General features: G+C 43.6%; 1 protein-coding gene across 1 annotated transcript; it reads left to right on the top strand.

Moving 5' to 3' along the window:
• Positions 1-456: 456 nt before the first annotated feature.
• LOC129365190 (guanine nucleotide-binding protein G(I)/G(S)/G(O) subunit gamma-2) lies at positions 457-17,011 on the top strand. Its single transcript, XM_055038192.1, has 4 exons — positions 457-699; positions 11,590-11,674; positions 15,851-15,969; positions 16,101-17,011. The coding sequence occupies exons 3-4, from the start codon at positions 15,883-15,885 to the stop codon at positions 16,227-16,229; spliced, it is 216 nt and encodes a 71-aa protein (XP_054894167.1). The 5' UTR covers positions 457-699; positions 11,590-11,674; positions 15,851-15,882; the 3' UTR covers positions 16,230-17,011.
• The last annotated feature ends 168 nt before the right edge of the window (positions 17,012-17,179 follow it).

Raw genomic sequence — 17,179 nt, 5'->3', positions numbered from 1 at the left:
GAAGTAGATTAAAAAGATTAAAAGCTTCCGCTTTGGCACCAGAATGCGCGACACACAGGATGTTGTCGTTGTTGAGGGTTATCGTTTTTTTTTTTTTTTTTTTTTATTTAAATCAACAAACAGCCAAAAAAAAAAAAAAAGTAAAAGCGGCCACGTCGGTATGAATCTGTTGTTTGCTGTGACTGTTTATACAGGCCGCGCGAGCTCTTCCGGTGGACCTCTGAGAGGAGCGCGAGCGTTTCCTATTAGGCAGAAAAGAAAAGAAACAGAGAGAGAGAGAGAGAGAGAGAGAGAGAGAGAGAGAGAGAGAGAGAGGGAGGAGGAGGAGGAGGAGGAGGAGGAGGAGGAGGAGGAGGAGAGGAGGAGGAGGAGGAGGAGGAGGAGGAGGAGGAGGAGGAGGAGGAGGAGGAGGAGGAGGCCCATAGCGCCTTGCAGCCGGAGCGGAGCGGGTTGTGGCCGGAGGGTGGAGACTCGGAGAGGAGGGAGGCAGCGGGGCTCTCAGCTGGAGCAGAAACAGAGAGAGAGAGAGAGAGAGAGAGAGAGAGAGAGAGAGAGAGAGAGAGAGAGAGAGAGGAGTGTGTGTGTGGATGTACTTTGCTCGCCTCGCTCGCTCACTGAGTGTGTGGATTCTACTCCACAGCGCTGGATGCGTGGGGGCTTCGCTGAGAAGAAGGAGAGAAAAGAAAAACATCAAGAAAGGTAGGATTTTAACAGCATTTCTCTACGTTTCCCTCTCTGTGTGTTTTCTTTTAAAGCGCTGTGTGGGTGAATTTGGACCAGAGCAGGGTGTGTTCTGGAGGAGGAGGGCTTCCTCGTGTCCATGCTGTCGTTTTGAGATTGATGCCACTGGCGGGTCGGCATCATGGATTCCCCCTCCTCCCTCTGAAGCCGGTCACATTCTCCCCGCTTTGAGCCCTGGATGCGTCTCTCCTCTCTCCATACATCAGAGCGACGGCGGCGGAGGGTGGGGGGGAGAGAAAGAACGGACTCCCTTTTCTTTCGTCCGTCCTGTCTCTCCCCTCACCACTGGGTGAAAGCGAAGCCAGAGGAACATCTGCTTCTGGGGATGTTTGCAGAATGGAGCTAGAGATGGGAGTGTGTTGGGTTCAGGCGCGGTGGGAGGTTTTCTGGTGAGAAGAACCGGGTCGACCGCACGCCCAGCTCCAGGCAGGCGGACGACCAGACAAGGAGGAGAAGGAGGTCGGTCGGTGTTTTCCCGCAGCAGACGCCGCACGACTGTCAGCTCTCGAGAAAGCCAAGACAACAAAACGCAGACGTGCTTCTTCGACCCCTCCACCCCCAAACCACTGCCTCCGTTCTGTGTCGTCACCAAGGCTTCGTTGAGCTCTGCTCGCGTCAAGTCAGCCCGGCGGCGTTGCTCACACGGGGCCCACGGCACACGCAGGCCGTGAGTCATAAACTACGCAAGCGCTCACGTCCAGGCGGATCGGAGCGCATCTAGAATACAAACGGCGGCCTCCAGCTCATCGGGGGTTCAGTCCGGAGGAGGCGGTGCAGAACCGGGTGAAAGAGCTGAGAAAAATGCTGGGAAACGAGATTTGTTTATGTCCAGTAGGTAAACAAATAGATCTGGACAAAGACTGACACGTCTCAGTGGAAGACGCTGAGCCGGTGGGAGCCAAACACGACCACACATCAGCCAAGCTAAATAAAGGCATAGAGGAGCTGAGCTGTTCCTGGATCTGTGTAAACAAGCCCAGGAAGTGATGGGCTCTGTGAGAGGGGTCAAATGTCACAGACGGAACGTAGAAGGGATGAAGGGAATCATCTTGACTGTCTGAGTCGGCGTCTTCTTTAAAATGACAGAACAAAAGAGAGGCAAGAAGCCACCAGTTTGAGGAAACGAGGTCCTGAAGACCGTGTGTGCAAACGTTGCTGTGGAAACCACAGAAGAAGTGGAGGTCCTCAAAGGGACGAGGCGGGGGGACGATCGAACAGGATGCTGCGGCTCGGGCCACTTCAGCTTTTGTACTCGGTGCTCTTTGTATGTACCCAGTGAATTTTTTTCAAAAGAACAGTTGACTTTACCCTGTGACGATGATGGGGCTCAGAAAGAAAGACAACGGTTTAAAAACTAATAGCTGAATTCAAGTGAAGACCCAGTGGGCTTGGATTTTTACACTTCCACTGAAGCATCCTTCACCTGTGACGTAAGACCAGCCCCGGCACTTTACAGAGTTGGCTGGACGAAGTTATTGCCATAAACGGGGAACAACGTTGTTGTTTCCAACCGCTTTCAAGTGATATAATGATGGCAAAATAATGCAAGAACACATTTTCAAAGAGCAGTAAGCTTTACATCAGAGTGAAGATTAAACTCTGGAACTGGAAGACATTTCAAATATAAACAAGACAACAGAAACGATAAATTAAATTGAACTATAAAGTCTCTGACAACGACGCTGACATTGACTCAAGACTTTTGTCATTCAGTTTTTGGTAGAAAGAGGAAAAGCTGGTTTTAATTGGTTGGCCTCTATGAGACAACAATTTTCTTTTTGAGTCTAGACTGAGAGAGAGAGAGAAAGACTTGTCTCACCAACTTTCAACTTAGACCGTCTGATCTATATCTGTAGTTTTAGGGTTATGGTTTCCAGGCCTCAAGTGGTGAAGCTAAAGTCTACCTTTAGGTCACATCTCGACTCCCTGCGTCACTTTAAATACATTAAATCTCCAGGAAATAATGTCCTCCATTCGTTTAGGTCCTCGTCTTGCTACACAGCACTCTGTTGATTCGTGTCACGGATCTCCTCCCTCGCCTGTTATCTTCTCTCCTTGTCGGTTCTTGCTGTTCATGACTCCCTTTCAGCTGCTCTCAAGTCCTGCCTCGTCTCTTTTGTCTCCGCTTCTTGGTCTTGTGTGTCGTCTTCATCTTCAGCGTGAGATTCCGGGTTTTACATGTGATCCAAATTCGCAGCAGAACTTGCTGACAGTGGCGGCACTATTTTGTAGGTAAGGAGTTTCTGCAGGCAGCGACGCGGAGGCTGGACGAAGCTGAATGATCCTACAATGCAATGATCTAGATCAAAGCATAGTCACGCATTTGAAAGGGCCTAAACAAAGTCCTGACCTAAACCCAGGTGAGATTCAATTGCAAGACTTGAAAATGGCAGATCCCTGCAGTCTTAATGAGATTGCAGGTAATTCTGCTCTTTAAGGTTGTGAGAATACAGTGGGTAGAGTGCAAAGGGTTTTTTCCAGAAGTAGGGATTTTTATAAATTGGGCGGGTTGTGACAGCGGTGGTCGTGGTTTATTTGGGTTATTTATACAGTTCTGATTCACAACGAATGTCTCAAAATTCTTTGTTTTGAAAATAAAAATATGCAATATAAATTAAGTCAGTCCAGTTGCATTGACAGAATCACAGTCGTTTTGCATTCATTCAAATTCAGATGCAGTCAGCTTCCATTTGGTAGATGGTTGTCCGGTCGCATTAAGTCTCTGACTTTGCAGCGACCTCTGCCCCTGAACCTGAGGACGGCCAGTTGCATCATGCCATCGATTTTGCTGCACGGAGAAAGAAAACGACACGCTTTCCTAGATTTTAATTTGCAGGAATGTTGGAAAGCAGTCATTTTCTTCCCACGTAGCAATCGTTCAACGCCTTGTGTTGATAGAAACATAAAATTCAAAACAGTTTGCCTTAAGGTTTGTGGTTGTGATGTGACAAAGTGCAGAAAACCTCACATCACATCTGGGCTTTTGCAACGTCCTGTAAGCCTTCTGTTGCCCTGATTCTGATCTGAGACCGATCTAAACTACTGCTTAAATAAAAGTTTCATGACAATCTAAAAATTAGTCTAAAGTCAGATCACAAGTTAACCCAAAAATTTGGAGTTTGACTTTTGGAAAAAGTCAAAGCGAGTCCCTTTCGTCACGGACTGAAAAAGTTCTGAAACTCATCCGGACTGGTTTGCCTGAGACGGCCCGATCGCCTCTCTCTGCAGAACCGAGCCCTCCCTGATGTTTGTAATGACTCTAACGTCTCAAACCAAACGCAGAGACATCCTGTTTGCATTCTTCTTGACATCTGAAGCAGAGAGAGCGCAGCAAACCGAAAACAAGGCTGATTGAAACCTAATCTGTGTCACACAGAAGGAAGTCAAAGCTCAACGTCGTTTCGTTGAGCGCGACAAACTGCTGGTTAGCGTTTGAAGAGGGGAAAGAAATGAGCAGCAACATTTGGCTCCGGCTTTGTTTTTGTGTTTTTCTCTGTCATCTGCAGTCAATATTTCAGAGAAAGAAAAAAAAAACATTCCTTTGTCACTTGCTTGGATGCAACAAAGAAGCCCCACACCAGGCTGCACATGTTAGATTTAATAAACATAACAGAACACATTTGCCCTCCCTGGAGCTATGAGTTTCCACCCCGCTGCCTGCCTGACTCCCAGCGGAGGAACCGTTTCCTGGCCCCCCTCCCCACCCACCTGCCTGCGGGACCTAGATTAACCTAAAACACTCACAAGCGTACAAACACGCATGCACGTTCATGCTCTGCAGCCTGCAAGATGGCAGGATAGGCATGGCCTGCTGAGGGTGGCACGAATGTCCAGGCGAATCGAAGGAGCGAGGGAGAGCTGGTGTAACGGACAAGCAGAGAAAACGAGAAGGAAGCGAGGAAGTACTCTTTAAAAGACTGACACACATGGCGATGGGTTCTCAACGATGTTCTCCTGGTTTGGATGATGTCTGATCACTTTGGAAGCCGTTGGCGTTCGACTGGGCTATTCGTCATCTTCAAGAAACTTGGTTGAGAACTCGGGCACAATGTGGCCATAAAACATGGATATGGTCAGCAAGAATACTCAGATAAGAGGTGACGTTTAAATGAATCTTTTTAGAGACTAAATATGTCTCTTAACATATCGGCTAAACCATTACATCGTCAGTATTGGCCTTAACTGGTGGAATAAGGCAGCATGTTTTCCAGGTTTTTTACATTAAATGTGACCCTAAAATTAGACCTGAACTCGAAACACTGAGTTCTTTTAAATCTAGACTGAAATCTCAGCTGATGAGTTGCTTTTGAAATATAATCACAAAACATAAATCAATAAGCTGATGTCTAGTCACAGCAAAATGTGATATTGTTGACTGTGTTTTTATCATGTAAAGCCCTTTGAAATGCCTTATTGCTGAAACGTGCTTTACAAATAACATTTGATTGGTCGATAATTGATTGATAACAATTTTCCAATCTACAGCTAATGAATACATCATTGTCTAATGTGGATGATATAGCACCATCAGTTTCATGCTGCTAGCTAACAGGGAAGTTGTGTGGACATCAGCTATTGTAAAAGCACTCCTTCCTTTTAGGGTGCGCTCACATCCTCCCTGTTTAGTCCACTTTAAACAAAAACTCTAGTTCTTTTGCCTAGGAAGTCCAGTTCAAGAAAGGCAAACTCTGGTCTGCCTACAAACCTAATTTTCAGTTCGGTTAAAGTGAACTCTGGCTCAGTTTGAATGCACATGAGAATGTCAAGAGGATTGGAGAATGCCCCAAAAACAGGAAGTGGACGATAGAGCAAGGCATTCTGGGTAAATACAACCAAAACAAAGGCGAGAGTCTAGAATTGGCTTGTAATCTCTCACTAAAGACAAAAGAGAAATTGTACAGCTGGTAGAATTTGACGCCACTTCATGTTTGTTTACGTTCTGTGAAGGAGGAAGTGGCGCTCATGTCCTCTTCAGACGTCTTTTTGTCATTTTTGTCTGTGGTTCTTTGGAACTGGTTTTTCAAAGGGTGTGGTTCTCTTCGCAAGCAAGCCGCGCCATCCGAAAACATAACAGGTGCTGCAATTTTGGCCCCTAATGGAACCGAGTCCACCGAACTACCATGTGTGAAAACGTCCCCAGAAGGATTTCACCTTCAGGCGTTTTAAAAGCAGTTTTGAAGACATCAGCAGCTCTAACTTTTTAAAACGTGAAGCTGTTCCCTGCTGCTCAAGTCGCAAAGCCCTGAAAGTGAAGGAGGCTCAGTGTCACTCCCAGCACGACCTCTGCAGCGTATAACAACCTAACAGCTTGGCTCTCGCTGTCCCACCGCTCCGTCTCTGTGCGCATGGGGGACAGGTGTCCCTTTCTCATATTCAAGGGCAGGTGGCTGTGCTGTATTACATTCTGTAGTCAATATTGTCTTGATTTTCCTGACCTCTCTGGAGGTCGGGTGGAAGTCACTTCGTCAGTTTGGAGCATCTCGTTGATTGCATCCTCACAGCTCAGTAAACCTGGCATTAGATGAGTGAGCAACTTGCTGCCTCTGGTTTCAGAGTGACCTTGCAGGGTGTCATGGTGTCCATATTGCTGGTTCACGGCAGATGACGGTGGACGGTCACTGTGACGCCGCCACATGTCCAGCCGTTGTTGCTGGCACTTTTTATTCTTTCATAATAATTCAGGAAAAAGAAATCTGGAGTTTTAGTTCGTCTTCGTCAGGGATGTACAAAGTAACTCCCGTTTCTTTCCCGTTTAAAAATCTTGTTACATTTTTTCTCACGCTTTTCCATATTATGTTGGTGTATATTTTTCATGTATTTGGCCTGGGATTTTAACATGTAAAATTTACTTAAATTACAGAATGAATAACACTTCAAAATAGTGGTGCATTTAATTAAATTTGTTTTGTTTTGTTTGTAAAACCATCTGTAGAATTTCTAGAAATTTTTCAGGCCCATTTTCAGGTTAGAAGAAACCTCTAGTTGCGATGCTCATGAAATGGAAATTTCTTCCAAATAACCAAAAAAAACAAAAAACTACGGCAGCCTGGTTTACCCAGAGATCAAATTATGTCTGCTACACACCCTGACTCAGCATTCTTCAGCTGAACCAGAAGTTGGAAGCTGTGGTATTTTTATAAGATAATCGGGCCTCATTATTGTTCACCACAGCAACATGTGAGCAGAAGGAACTCAGTCAGCGGTGTGTGAACTCATTGACTGATTCATTCTTCACAGTGGAGGAGTTGGGGAGGCCAGCATCTATCTGTACCAACGTTGGTTTCTCTCGTGTTGGGTTTTGATGTTTCCTGCCCATTTGCTCCTGTCTGTACTTGTTGTTTGCATCTTAGTCACTTTTACCAAAAGATGAATACATTGTGTTGTACTTAACATTTTCATTCGCGAGTCGATCTCAATTTTTCAATAACACCTCTTCCCTCCTTAAAAATGAAGCTGCAGTTGGCCGACCACACATAAAATCAGTTTAGCTGCTGCAATTTGCACACCTTTGAATGTGCTTTCGTCCAGTCAAGGTCCAGAAATTTGAGGATTACGAGTGAATCGGACTCGACTCATTATCCAGTCTGATTGAAATGAAGTTCTGCAAATAATTTTCTAGATGTACAAAGTTGGTAGATGCATCTCGTCTGCATTTTCAAATGTTTTAGAAGTTGTTCTAGTTGACGGTTCTGCTCCACTTTGTGTTGGTTTATGACATAAAGTCCGATGGGCGACAAAATGTGGAAAAAGTTTAAGAGGCACAAAACTAAGGGATGTGTTTGACATGGATGTCTGGATTTTGGTTTTGGGTGAATTTATTTTCACATATCCAAATATAACAAATGAGTTGTCCTCATTCTGACAGATACAGCAGCGTTAAAACCAGCCCTTGCATCACAGCTTAGAGGCAATACTGTATGTCAGGAGGAAGCAAAGCAGATCCGCTTTTCTGCTGGTTGCTGCTCTGAAAGCAGGTATTGACTGTTGCTGAATCAAATCTGCCATCGTTGTAGCCATAGACAAATGAAAAAAAGTGTGAAAGATTTCCAGGGACAGCAGGTTTAGTGTTCACAAGGCTTTAAAGGAGCCTAAAGATAACTCTGCGGAGCAGTTGCTTCCTTCCTCTTTGCCATCCCTGCAGGCCTTTTGCAGGTTAATCACTTGTTCTCCAGGGTCCAGATGGCTTAGCGAGAGACACATTTTTAATTACCACGCTCCGATTTCACACCCCGGGCACGGCGGAGGACAGAACACCCCCTGCCTGGCTGCCGTACCTTTCGCACAGCGTAAAGACAGAGAAGAGGGAGGTATAAATAAAAAGAGAGGGAGGCGGCGTGCGTAGCAGAAAGCCAAAGATTGTCACTCTCTCCACAGGTCAGGAATTATAGCTCCGCCAGGATATTTCCAGCCGTGCTTAATCACCCTTTAAGTCAGCAACACCCTGAGCTATAATCACATCAGCAGAGGGCCTCGAGATGAACACAGACCCCCTGAGATCTCAGGGGAGGAGGTTCAAAACAGCTCTCCAAATGGCAAGGGAAGGATGACGGAGGGGGTCACATTGATTCAGTGGTCTTAACAGCAGGGCAGAGAATCCTGGGGCCCGGGTGGGAGGGCCGGACGGACGGGTTCTGCTCCTTCAATAAACACCTGTCAGCCCCAGAGGGAGGGATGGGAAGCAGAAGGCTGGAACACGGGAGGGAAATGGATTTTCCTCTCCGTGCAGCTCGGCTCGAGACGCTTCGCCAGCGTTAAAGGAGGGAACGAAAACCGCCAAGTCGAAGAAAATTAATTCAAGAAACACGCTTACACGTCCCTGTTGTCTTCGCTTCTCATCCCGTAACCCTGATAATTGCGACGATGCGAAACTTTATTCAGAAACTAACCTCAACATCTTCCTCTTTTTTTTCAAGGAGTAATTTGCCATCTTGGCCATTTGGGGGGGGGGGGGTGTTCTGTTTTTTATTTATTTATTTATTTTTTTGCTTTTGCAGCAATGAACTGATCTAAAATGTATATCAGAGCATCATCAGTCGGCAACACCTCTTTCTTTCGTTTTCTTTTGCACAATGTGAAGACTACAATGATTTGGAAAGACCTTTTAAAAATAAAAACAAGTATTTTAGCTTCCTTGTTTAGACTTATTGCCTTTGTGTCCAAGGAACGACGACCGCTTCCAGTTCTCTCAGTCTGTTTCAAGAGACAGACTCACTCAGCTTAGTCTTTCTTTTAAAACACACAGACACTTAAAAGATGAACCACATTCTAGTTTGCTTGTTTTTGCATCTAGGAATATTTATATTTTTAAAAGTTTTGTAATGCAAAACAAACGAATAAGCGATTGGAGCGTTGTGGTTCTGTACGCCAGGAAACATCGACGCACATCTGCTTGAATGTTCCAACGTTTTCGCCTGGTTACCACACCAAAGTACAGACAAGAGAGCAAACATGATTATGATCTGATGAGTGCCATGCTCTCTGTGTTTGTACATTTGCACAAGACCTGAACAAATACAACTTGAACCAGTTGTGATCACGTGACCGTCACTGTGAATTCATCTCCCAGGAGCGAAGGTAAAAGTCAATAATAATAGGGATAAGTGTGTTTCCGCAGACCTCAGAATGACTGGTAGAGTTTTTAGGAACAATAAAAGCACCTTGTGCTGCAATAAGTAATTGAACAAATGTATTCAGGAGGGAAATAAATGCATTGGGGTGATGACGGCAAGTTCCCATCTTGAGCGACTTCAAGGTTTGCGTTATTTTTTTGAGCAACGCCGCTCGTTTCTTGTCTTGGCTCGAACGCTTGTGCATCTAAGAATGTTTTCTTTGCGTGTGCTAAGCAGGGCTGGATTCACAAGGATTTAGGCCTCTGGGCTGGAGACAGTTTTGGTGCCCAATTCACTAAAATATATCTTTGTCATTTTCAAATCAATGAATGTTGTTTGAATTTATAAAAGCACTAAAATATCAAAGTATTACTTAGTATCAGACCAATAGAAACTGTTTCCATGTATCCTTAAGGTTCAGAGGTCAAAGGGAAAGGTACTCCCTTCACTCTGTTTCTTCTAGATGACATGATTTGCATAATTTCTTAGGAAAGCTTTCAAATTGGGCAAATATCAACTTAAATTGATGAAGAGCCAAAGCAAACATTGGGTAATATATTCCCAGTCTGTGAACAATAAAATCGTATTTACACCAGAAAGAAGCCATTCAGAATATTGTCTCGATCAAAAGTGCTCCTCTAATATCTAAAAGTCTTTTATGCCTGTGTTACTCCCTCAGCAGCTCTAGCATTGCGTGAATATTTTTGGCTTGGGGGCTGGTCCGGTTTTGCTGCTGAGGTTTTGTTAATGGATCCCTCTCTGTAATGACGCCTTAATGTTGCATCCTGCCCTGATTTATAACGGTTGGGATTCCCTTCCTTGGTGGAGCTACTGATGCGCGGTAATTGGTCCATTTATCAGAGGCAGCCGAGGACCGAGACACAGAGTCACACATGCTTTACGAATGAATCTGCGAGGAGAGAAGCTGGACGTGTGTGTCAGCGCGGAGGGAAGAGAAACCTAAAGGGACAGTTTGACATTTTGGGAAATGTCGTTGCGCTTTTACTGAAAGTTGACTCCCGGTAGGCTTAAGTTACCAAAACAGACGTCAGCTTCTTTTCTTTGCTTTGCACCTATTTAGTGTGAACAGGAAGCAAAAAGAAATCCATATAGCCTTACAAAAGCTTAGTCTAAATATGCACTTGCTTTGTATTTATTGCTATCATTATCTTCAGATTTCAAATATTTCCATTTTAAAGGCAGGGTAATAAGTTTTTTTAGCTTTACATCACGCTGTAATGTGGTAACATTGAAACTACAGTACAAGTTACCTGGAGTGTTGCCTTGATTTGTTCACATTTGTGTGAGAAATCCTTTCCTCTCCTGTGGAAACCATTCAGAGGTGGTTAAAAACTTTCTCTCACAAAGCGCCGCCTTTTTAGCGAAAGCTTTGCGTCCAGCTGCCAAGTCCTACAGACTAGCGGCAGCAGCGATGAGCAAACGGAACTGCACGTCTGCTGAGTTCATCATACAAACTCCTTCTCAGTCCGACGCTCTTAAGAACGGTTACAAACGGCATTATGGAGGAGTATTGTCACATGCATGAGGAGAAAGTGTCAGAAAGCGGAGCTTCTTAAAGAGACAGTGGCTAATTTCAAGGCATCAGATACGGCTATGATTCAAAGTCAAGTTTTTGAAATATTACTGAAGGTGACATAGTTATGTGATTGTACTATAAAATGGCATCATGTCCCTGGAACATACATTTAAAAAGTAATGTTGGCCTTGTGCTTTACTTCTTCTCTCTCTTGTGGCTTTCTACTGTGGGTGACATGACCGAGGGGGCGCCATGAGGCGAAAATAAGATTCACTTGGGCCAAGAACAAGCCTTCTGCTGCTTTTTTGCATATTTAGAGAATCATTATGGATTTCACACTTTGTGAACACCATGAAATATTCTTGAAGCTGATTGTGGAGAGTCAGAGTCAAATTAAAGGTCTGTATCTGAATAGTCTTAAATATTTTAAGAATCCAGCTGGATTATTCTACACTGATTCTTTGAAACACAGCTCCGAAATCTACATCTTATACTTAAAGCTGAATTTCTCTTTTACAAGTGGGGGAAAAAATTGATTCTTTATTCTCTCTAGAAGAGAAAATAGATTTTTGTTGTTGTGACTATTTCTCATAGGTGACGTAATAAAAGGTTTAGAGGAATGTATCTGGAATGCGAGAGCAAATTTGTGCAGCGCTCTGATTCAGCCTCTCTTTTCCTCTGTTTCCATTTTCCTCCCCGCAGACGGAGAGCGTGGCAGACACAAGCCTCTGACCGAGCGGGTGGCAGACAGCAGGGCAGGAGGCGTAAGGAGGAGCAAGCAGACAAGGTAAGACAAAGCAATAAAACACGGCATGAAGCTGATTGTTTTTGTCTTGCATTTGCGAGGAGGTCAGACTTTGTGGCCCAGCCAAATTCCTGCAGAAATCAGTTTGGTGAGAACACATGAAACATTTCCCTGCAGCAGATGGAGAGGAGGGGAATCACTTTCCACATTAATGCTGGAAGCTGAAACACTTTCCAAGCTACAAGTCATACTTCATGGAGTTTAGCTCCTTTAGGACGCCGGCCTTTCCAGACATAGGATCTGCTTAACGTCACCATTTCTTCGGCCGTCGATATGAAAGTGTCAGGGAGGAAGTCCACTGACGTTAAGCAGCAGGGTGACTCTCAGTTCAGCACCGCTACCTTTTGTTCTCAAATTGTCGAGGTAGGTATTGTAGTGAGCGAGTTTGTACAATAGCTGCAAGTGTCAGCCTCAAGACGAATACCTAACACTTGGCTGCCAGATCGCGTCTTACACAATTCAATATTCCAGCCTGTTTTCTTGAGGAACAGCATAACGTGGAGGCTGTCGCTGCATTTCCATTGACCTTATGGTTGCGCAAATTGGAATCAAATAATACATTTGCTCTCCAGAAATGAGACAATTTAAAAAAATCTAATTTCAAAAAACTTGCACGCTAGTATACGTTGGTTTTTCCAGCTGCAACAAAATGAGCATTTTTTGGCAAAACTGTGATGGAAACACTTTTTTCACATCACACGAGTCACGTGATCAGCCTCTGGATGTCATTACTGATGGAAAAGACGAAGAGGATGACAGGAAGTGGTTATTACCACTTCCTGTCTTTTAAATCTTTTAAATCTAAAAGATCTTTTAAATCACTTTTAAATCTAAAAGTGTGCTGACTACTTTCAGAGATGTTTCCAGCTGGAAATGCTTCAAACAGGCCAGAATTAATCAGGGTTGTTTAAAATGGAGTACAAAGATCAGATTTTTAAGGACTTTTGGCATAAACAAACTTATTCACGTGGGATTTTAATCGTGTTTCTTATTTAGTGGAAACATCACAATTGCAAAAAAAAAAAGTTTCAACTTTAGCAGGATATTGACATTGAACGTTTGTAATCGAACTGCAGCTCGTGACATGGACTGAAGGAACATGGTAAAACCAGGTTTTAGCACTAAATCTAAAAGTGTGCTATTGGAAAGAAACCATAGAATTACAAGAATGTGAGCTGATTAAAAACCTTCTTTGTAATTTCAGTAATAAAAACAAGACATTTTGATATCTTGATATTAAAAGTGGGACTTTTAGATTCTCTCAGGGAAGAAATCAGAGATGCTCGACATGAAGCACGTGTTAAAACTTTACCCAGAGTCCCTAGCTGTTAGTTTATCAGTTTATGACCATCTACTTCAGCTAAAAAAAGAAAAAGAAAAAAAAAAAGAAGGCATGAACAGATCTTCATAAAATGGGCTATTGTAACAGTGTTTTGTGTAAAAATGGAAGACCTATTTCTCAACAGGCATCCCAGAAACCTTAAAGTGTGACATAAATTCCTATCAATAGTCTGAAGATGCAGTGGCCCGTTTCGACGTCCCCTGAGTGATAAAATAATATCACGACCTTGCTGTGTGAAAGTCAAGGTCTGATTTCTGATCTTTGCACCCCATTTTAAACGACCCTGATAAATCTTTCCATTTCCTGTTTGACAGCCCATGCCCGTACAAGGAGCTGTCCTCGTCAGACTAACAGCAGCCAGGACGGTTCGGCTGCAGCGACTGTTTAGGTTACGCGATGTTCGGTCTGCTGCGGGTTCCTTGTAGGAATCCTCTTCAAGCTGTCGCTGGGTTTGCACTGACGACTTTCAGAGATGTTTCCAGCTGGAAATGCTTCAAACAGGCCAGAATTAAACAAAATATGGCCAAGGCTTCGACTGTGGGATTAAGTCTGAGCGTTCTGCACAGAAAACTACTTTGAATGACTTTAATAATTGTGGCGTATTCAGTGACGTCTTCCAAAACCAACAAAGAGAGAAAAGATAAATGACACCAATATTTAGCTATTGGAAAGCGAATGGTATATGTCTTAGACCACACTGTGGTCAATTTGATCATTAACTTTACCTCAGCGTGTGCTAATAGTGGGGAGGAAACATTTTTGTAATTCCACACGTTATTGAATCGCAGAAGTCAACTGTTTAATTATTAGATGGACTGTTTCTCTGGTAGGCGGCTTTTCAAACAGTGCCATAAGAGACTGACAGAGTAAAAGTAACGGCTGTCACTCTTTTAATTGCTATTTCATGTCCAACTATTTCCAAGTACATTTTCTCCCAGACAGTCAGAATATTTATCGAGGAAAAGCCCACTTTCAGTCAGGTATCCAGCAACAGGTGGAGGAGGGGAAGCACTGTCTAATTCTCTGTTATAGGAGAAAAGTCCAGAACATCATTCCGAGGTGTGATTAGTGAAACTGAATTGACGGAAAAATTTGTGTTCTTTTTTTTTTAAAAAAGATAACTTTTTATTGCCTTGTTGTTGGTAACTGGTCCACAGCGATGGTTTTTAATGGTTTTCGATGGTTCGATGGTTTTCGATGGTTTTTAGCCAGAGGAGCATGTTTGCTACCGTGGAGCATTAATATTCATAGATTGCTCCCTGCTGAGGTCAGCACTGACCTCACACTGAGTCACACCACAGTGCACACACACGCTGGTGACGGAGAGCGACGCAGGGATGATTGATCTAACACCACGAAGGAGGAGGATGCTGTTTTTGAGACCCTGATCTGTAAAATCGAACCCGGGGGCGTACATTAGCACCGCACACTTTGTAGACAACACTTGATGGAAAGCAGTTCTGAACAAATTAAACTGTGTGAGGAAACAGGAATGAATGTGGTCACTGACAATGATAAAAGGCACAGTTGTAAACATAACAGTGTCCACTTTATGGAACATTTTCTAGTAGATTGTTGGGGTGTAACACATTCAGATTACAAAAACAAGATGCTTTCACAAAAAGAAGCAGATGCTAACTTCAGGGTCTTCAGCAGCTAACAGTTTGCCGGTTAGCAAACATTGGCAAAGTGTTGGCAGCATTCACATTGCCAGGGCTTTCACGTTATGATGTTTTGGTCTTGTCCATCATTTAAGAACAACTTCCTCTCGTACTCCAAAATATGAGTCTGAAGTATGAATACAATCGCGTATCTATTTCGATACAAAAGATACACACTTTTGTATCTTGGGCAATAGCCGATAGTCACCAGTCAGATGCTGACGACGTGAGAATTATTGTTTTTTATTATTGTATTATTGTGGTTGTTTAGCACTACAAGATCTTATGTCATTAGATTTGAATTACACCTCTATTGTCACCTCTAAAAAACTACTCTATATGTGCATTGTTAAGGAGCAGGTATTTTGCAAACACTGAGACTTCCAGCTATTTTTAACACCTCCAGGCCACAAGCAAATATCTATTTTTTTGTGACAAACACTTTTCAAAGTGGGTCTGTTTCCAATAAGCTGGAGAATGTTTTAGTTGAGAGAATAAGGTTCGTGTTTCAACTGGGAATCTTCTTCTGTTAAACTTTGATGCCGGTAATGTTGATATCATTGCCACCTACTGGCAGAGAATGCGTATTGCAGCATTTGCATAAGCATCAGCTGCAGACACTGATTTTGTTTTCTAAACAGAGGCGACAGCAAATAGTGGAGTTGCGACTGAAGTCCATGTTGTTGAACCAAAATCAAAAATACATGATAATTTACAGAAACAAAGATGAATCATTATTTTAATAATTCCGACAAAGTAAAATAGAATACACAAAATATGGTCAAGAACAGATTTTTTACACAAACATCCATCCTGATCACTCAGTATTTGTTGAGTCAATGTTTATAATCTTGGCAGTTTTTTATAAAACCACTTGCACTTCTCATCTATCTAACTACTTTGAACACAATGCTGGACAAAATATCACCGTCCTTCTCTTTTTTATTTTTCCTCCCACTGTCAGGGACTGCCTAGCAACAGGCACCATAAATAATACACGCCTCCATCTGTATGTGCAAGTGTGTCTTTACTGGCACGTGATAAGAAACTGGCTATCTGCTCCTGGCGCTGCGTCTTTGCGTGCCGGCATAGTGCTGCTCAGCGCCGGTGCAGTGAAATGTCTGGGATGTTTCAGCCGCTGTCTCCTCCACGCAGGCTGAGCAGACAGGAACTGAGCGGGAGCGCCCATGGCGAGCAACAACACGGCCAGCATCGCACAGGCCAGGAAGCTGGTGGAGCAGCTGAAGATGGAGGCCAACATTGACAGGATAAAGGTGAACTATATGCATGTGTGAATGTGTGTGTAACACAATATATCTACACAGACAGATGATTGAAAGTCTTTTGTCTTTTAATTATAAATTTCCACTTAAACTTAGTTTGGTGTGTGTGTGTCTAATTCCAGGTGTCCAAAGCAGCGGCAGACTTAATGTCTTACTGCGAAGCTCATGCCAAAGAGGACCCCCTGCTGTCACCGGTGCCAGCGTCGGAGAACCCGTTCAGGGAGAAGAAGTTCTTCTGCGCCATCCTGTAAAGCCAGCATGGCCCCTCAGCCGCCTGCTGCCGGAGGGACTTTGAACGCCGACGTTCAGAACCCGTAGAAATCGTCTAGTAGGAGGGCATCGCGCTCTCTTTGCCCTCTTAAGCGCTTGGCATTTAAAGAGATCCAATCTACAGAGTAAACATGTAACCAATGAAGGCGGTGTTATGTTTTCTTGTTGTTTTTTTGTTGTTTTTTTTTCTTTGGAGGATGTGCGGCATGTCGTAGGGATTTGTACTTTTAGGCGACTGAAAAAGGAAGATGGTGGGAGCGATAATCCCCCCGGGACGTGACGGACAACCAATCAACCGACCGGGTTGTCGGGCTCTGTTGTGTCTAAATTTCGAAACCAGATAAAGTCATGGATGTGTTTTGTTGCCCTGTGGGGACCATCGGGTGGAGCGCCACAGGGACAAGCAGCCAAAACTCTTGACTCTGCCCGATTATCATTGGAATGTCTTATATCTTATTTTATGTCTTTTTTTCAAGTTGTTTGCGTTTTTACCAATTTCACCGAGATAATCTTTCTGTAACTGTAAGTACGTGACTGATGAAGCCTTTATCTTTTGCTCCTTCTTTTTGTTTTGTAAGCCAACAACAGGTTAGTGAAAGCTTCTTTTTAATGGCGGGACGTTTCTCTCTGTGCACCTTCCTGAAAGTCCGTCGTCTGTGAATCAGACAAACACGACGCAGTTTGTCTCCTTCGGACACAATCCCTCTTTCTACTGTTTGTACAAAGTGACTAGCAGATAAACTGTGCTGTGGTGTGGGCTCGACTCGTCTGTGTTTGTATCATTAATTAGAAAACGAAAAGGACACATTGTCTTCTCCCTTTCCTTTTAATTGCGCAGGTTAGCTTTAGCCTGTCAGCTATGTAAGAGAAAACTGGTGACAAACCAAAATAAGAATCTGATTTCCCCAATAATATCCGTAATGTGACCAAT

Source organism: Poeciliopsis prolifica, unplaced genomic scaffold (assembly GCF_027474105.1).
Source record: "Poeciliopsis prolifica strain line A6 unplaced genomic scaffold, Auburn_PproV2 SCAFFOLD013, whole genome shotgun sequence".
NCBI lineage: Eukaryota > Metazoa > Chordata > Actinopteri > Cyprinodontiformes > Poeciliidae > Poeciliopsis > Poeciliopsis prolifica.
Note: the sequence above shows the minus strand (reverse complement) of the source record. Positions and strands in the feature narration are given on the sequence as shown.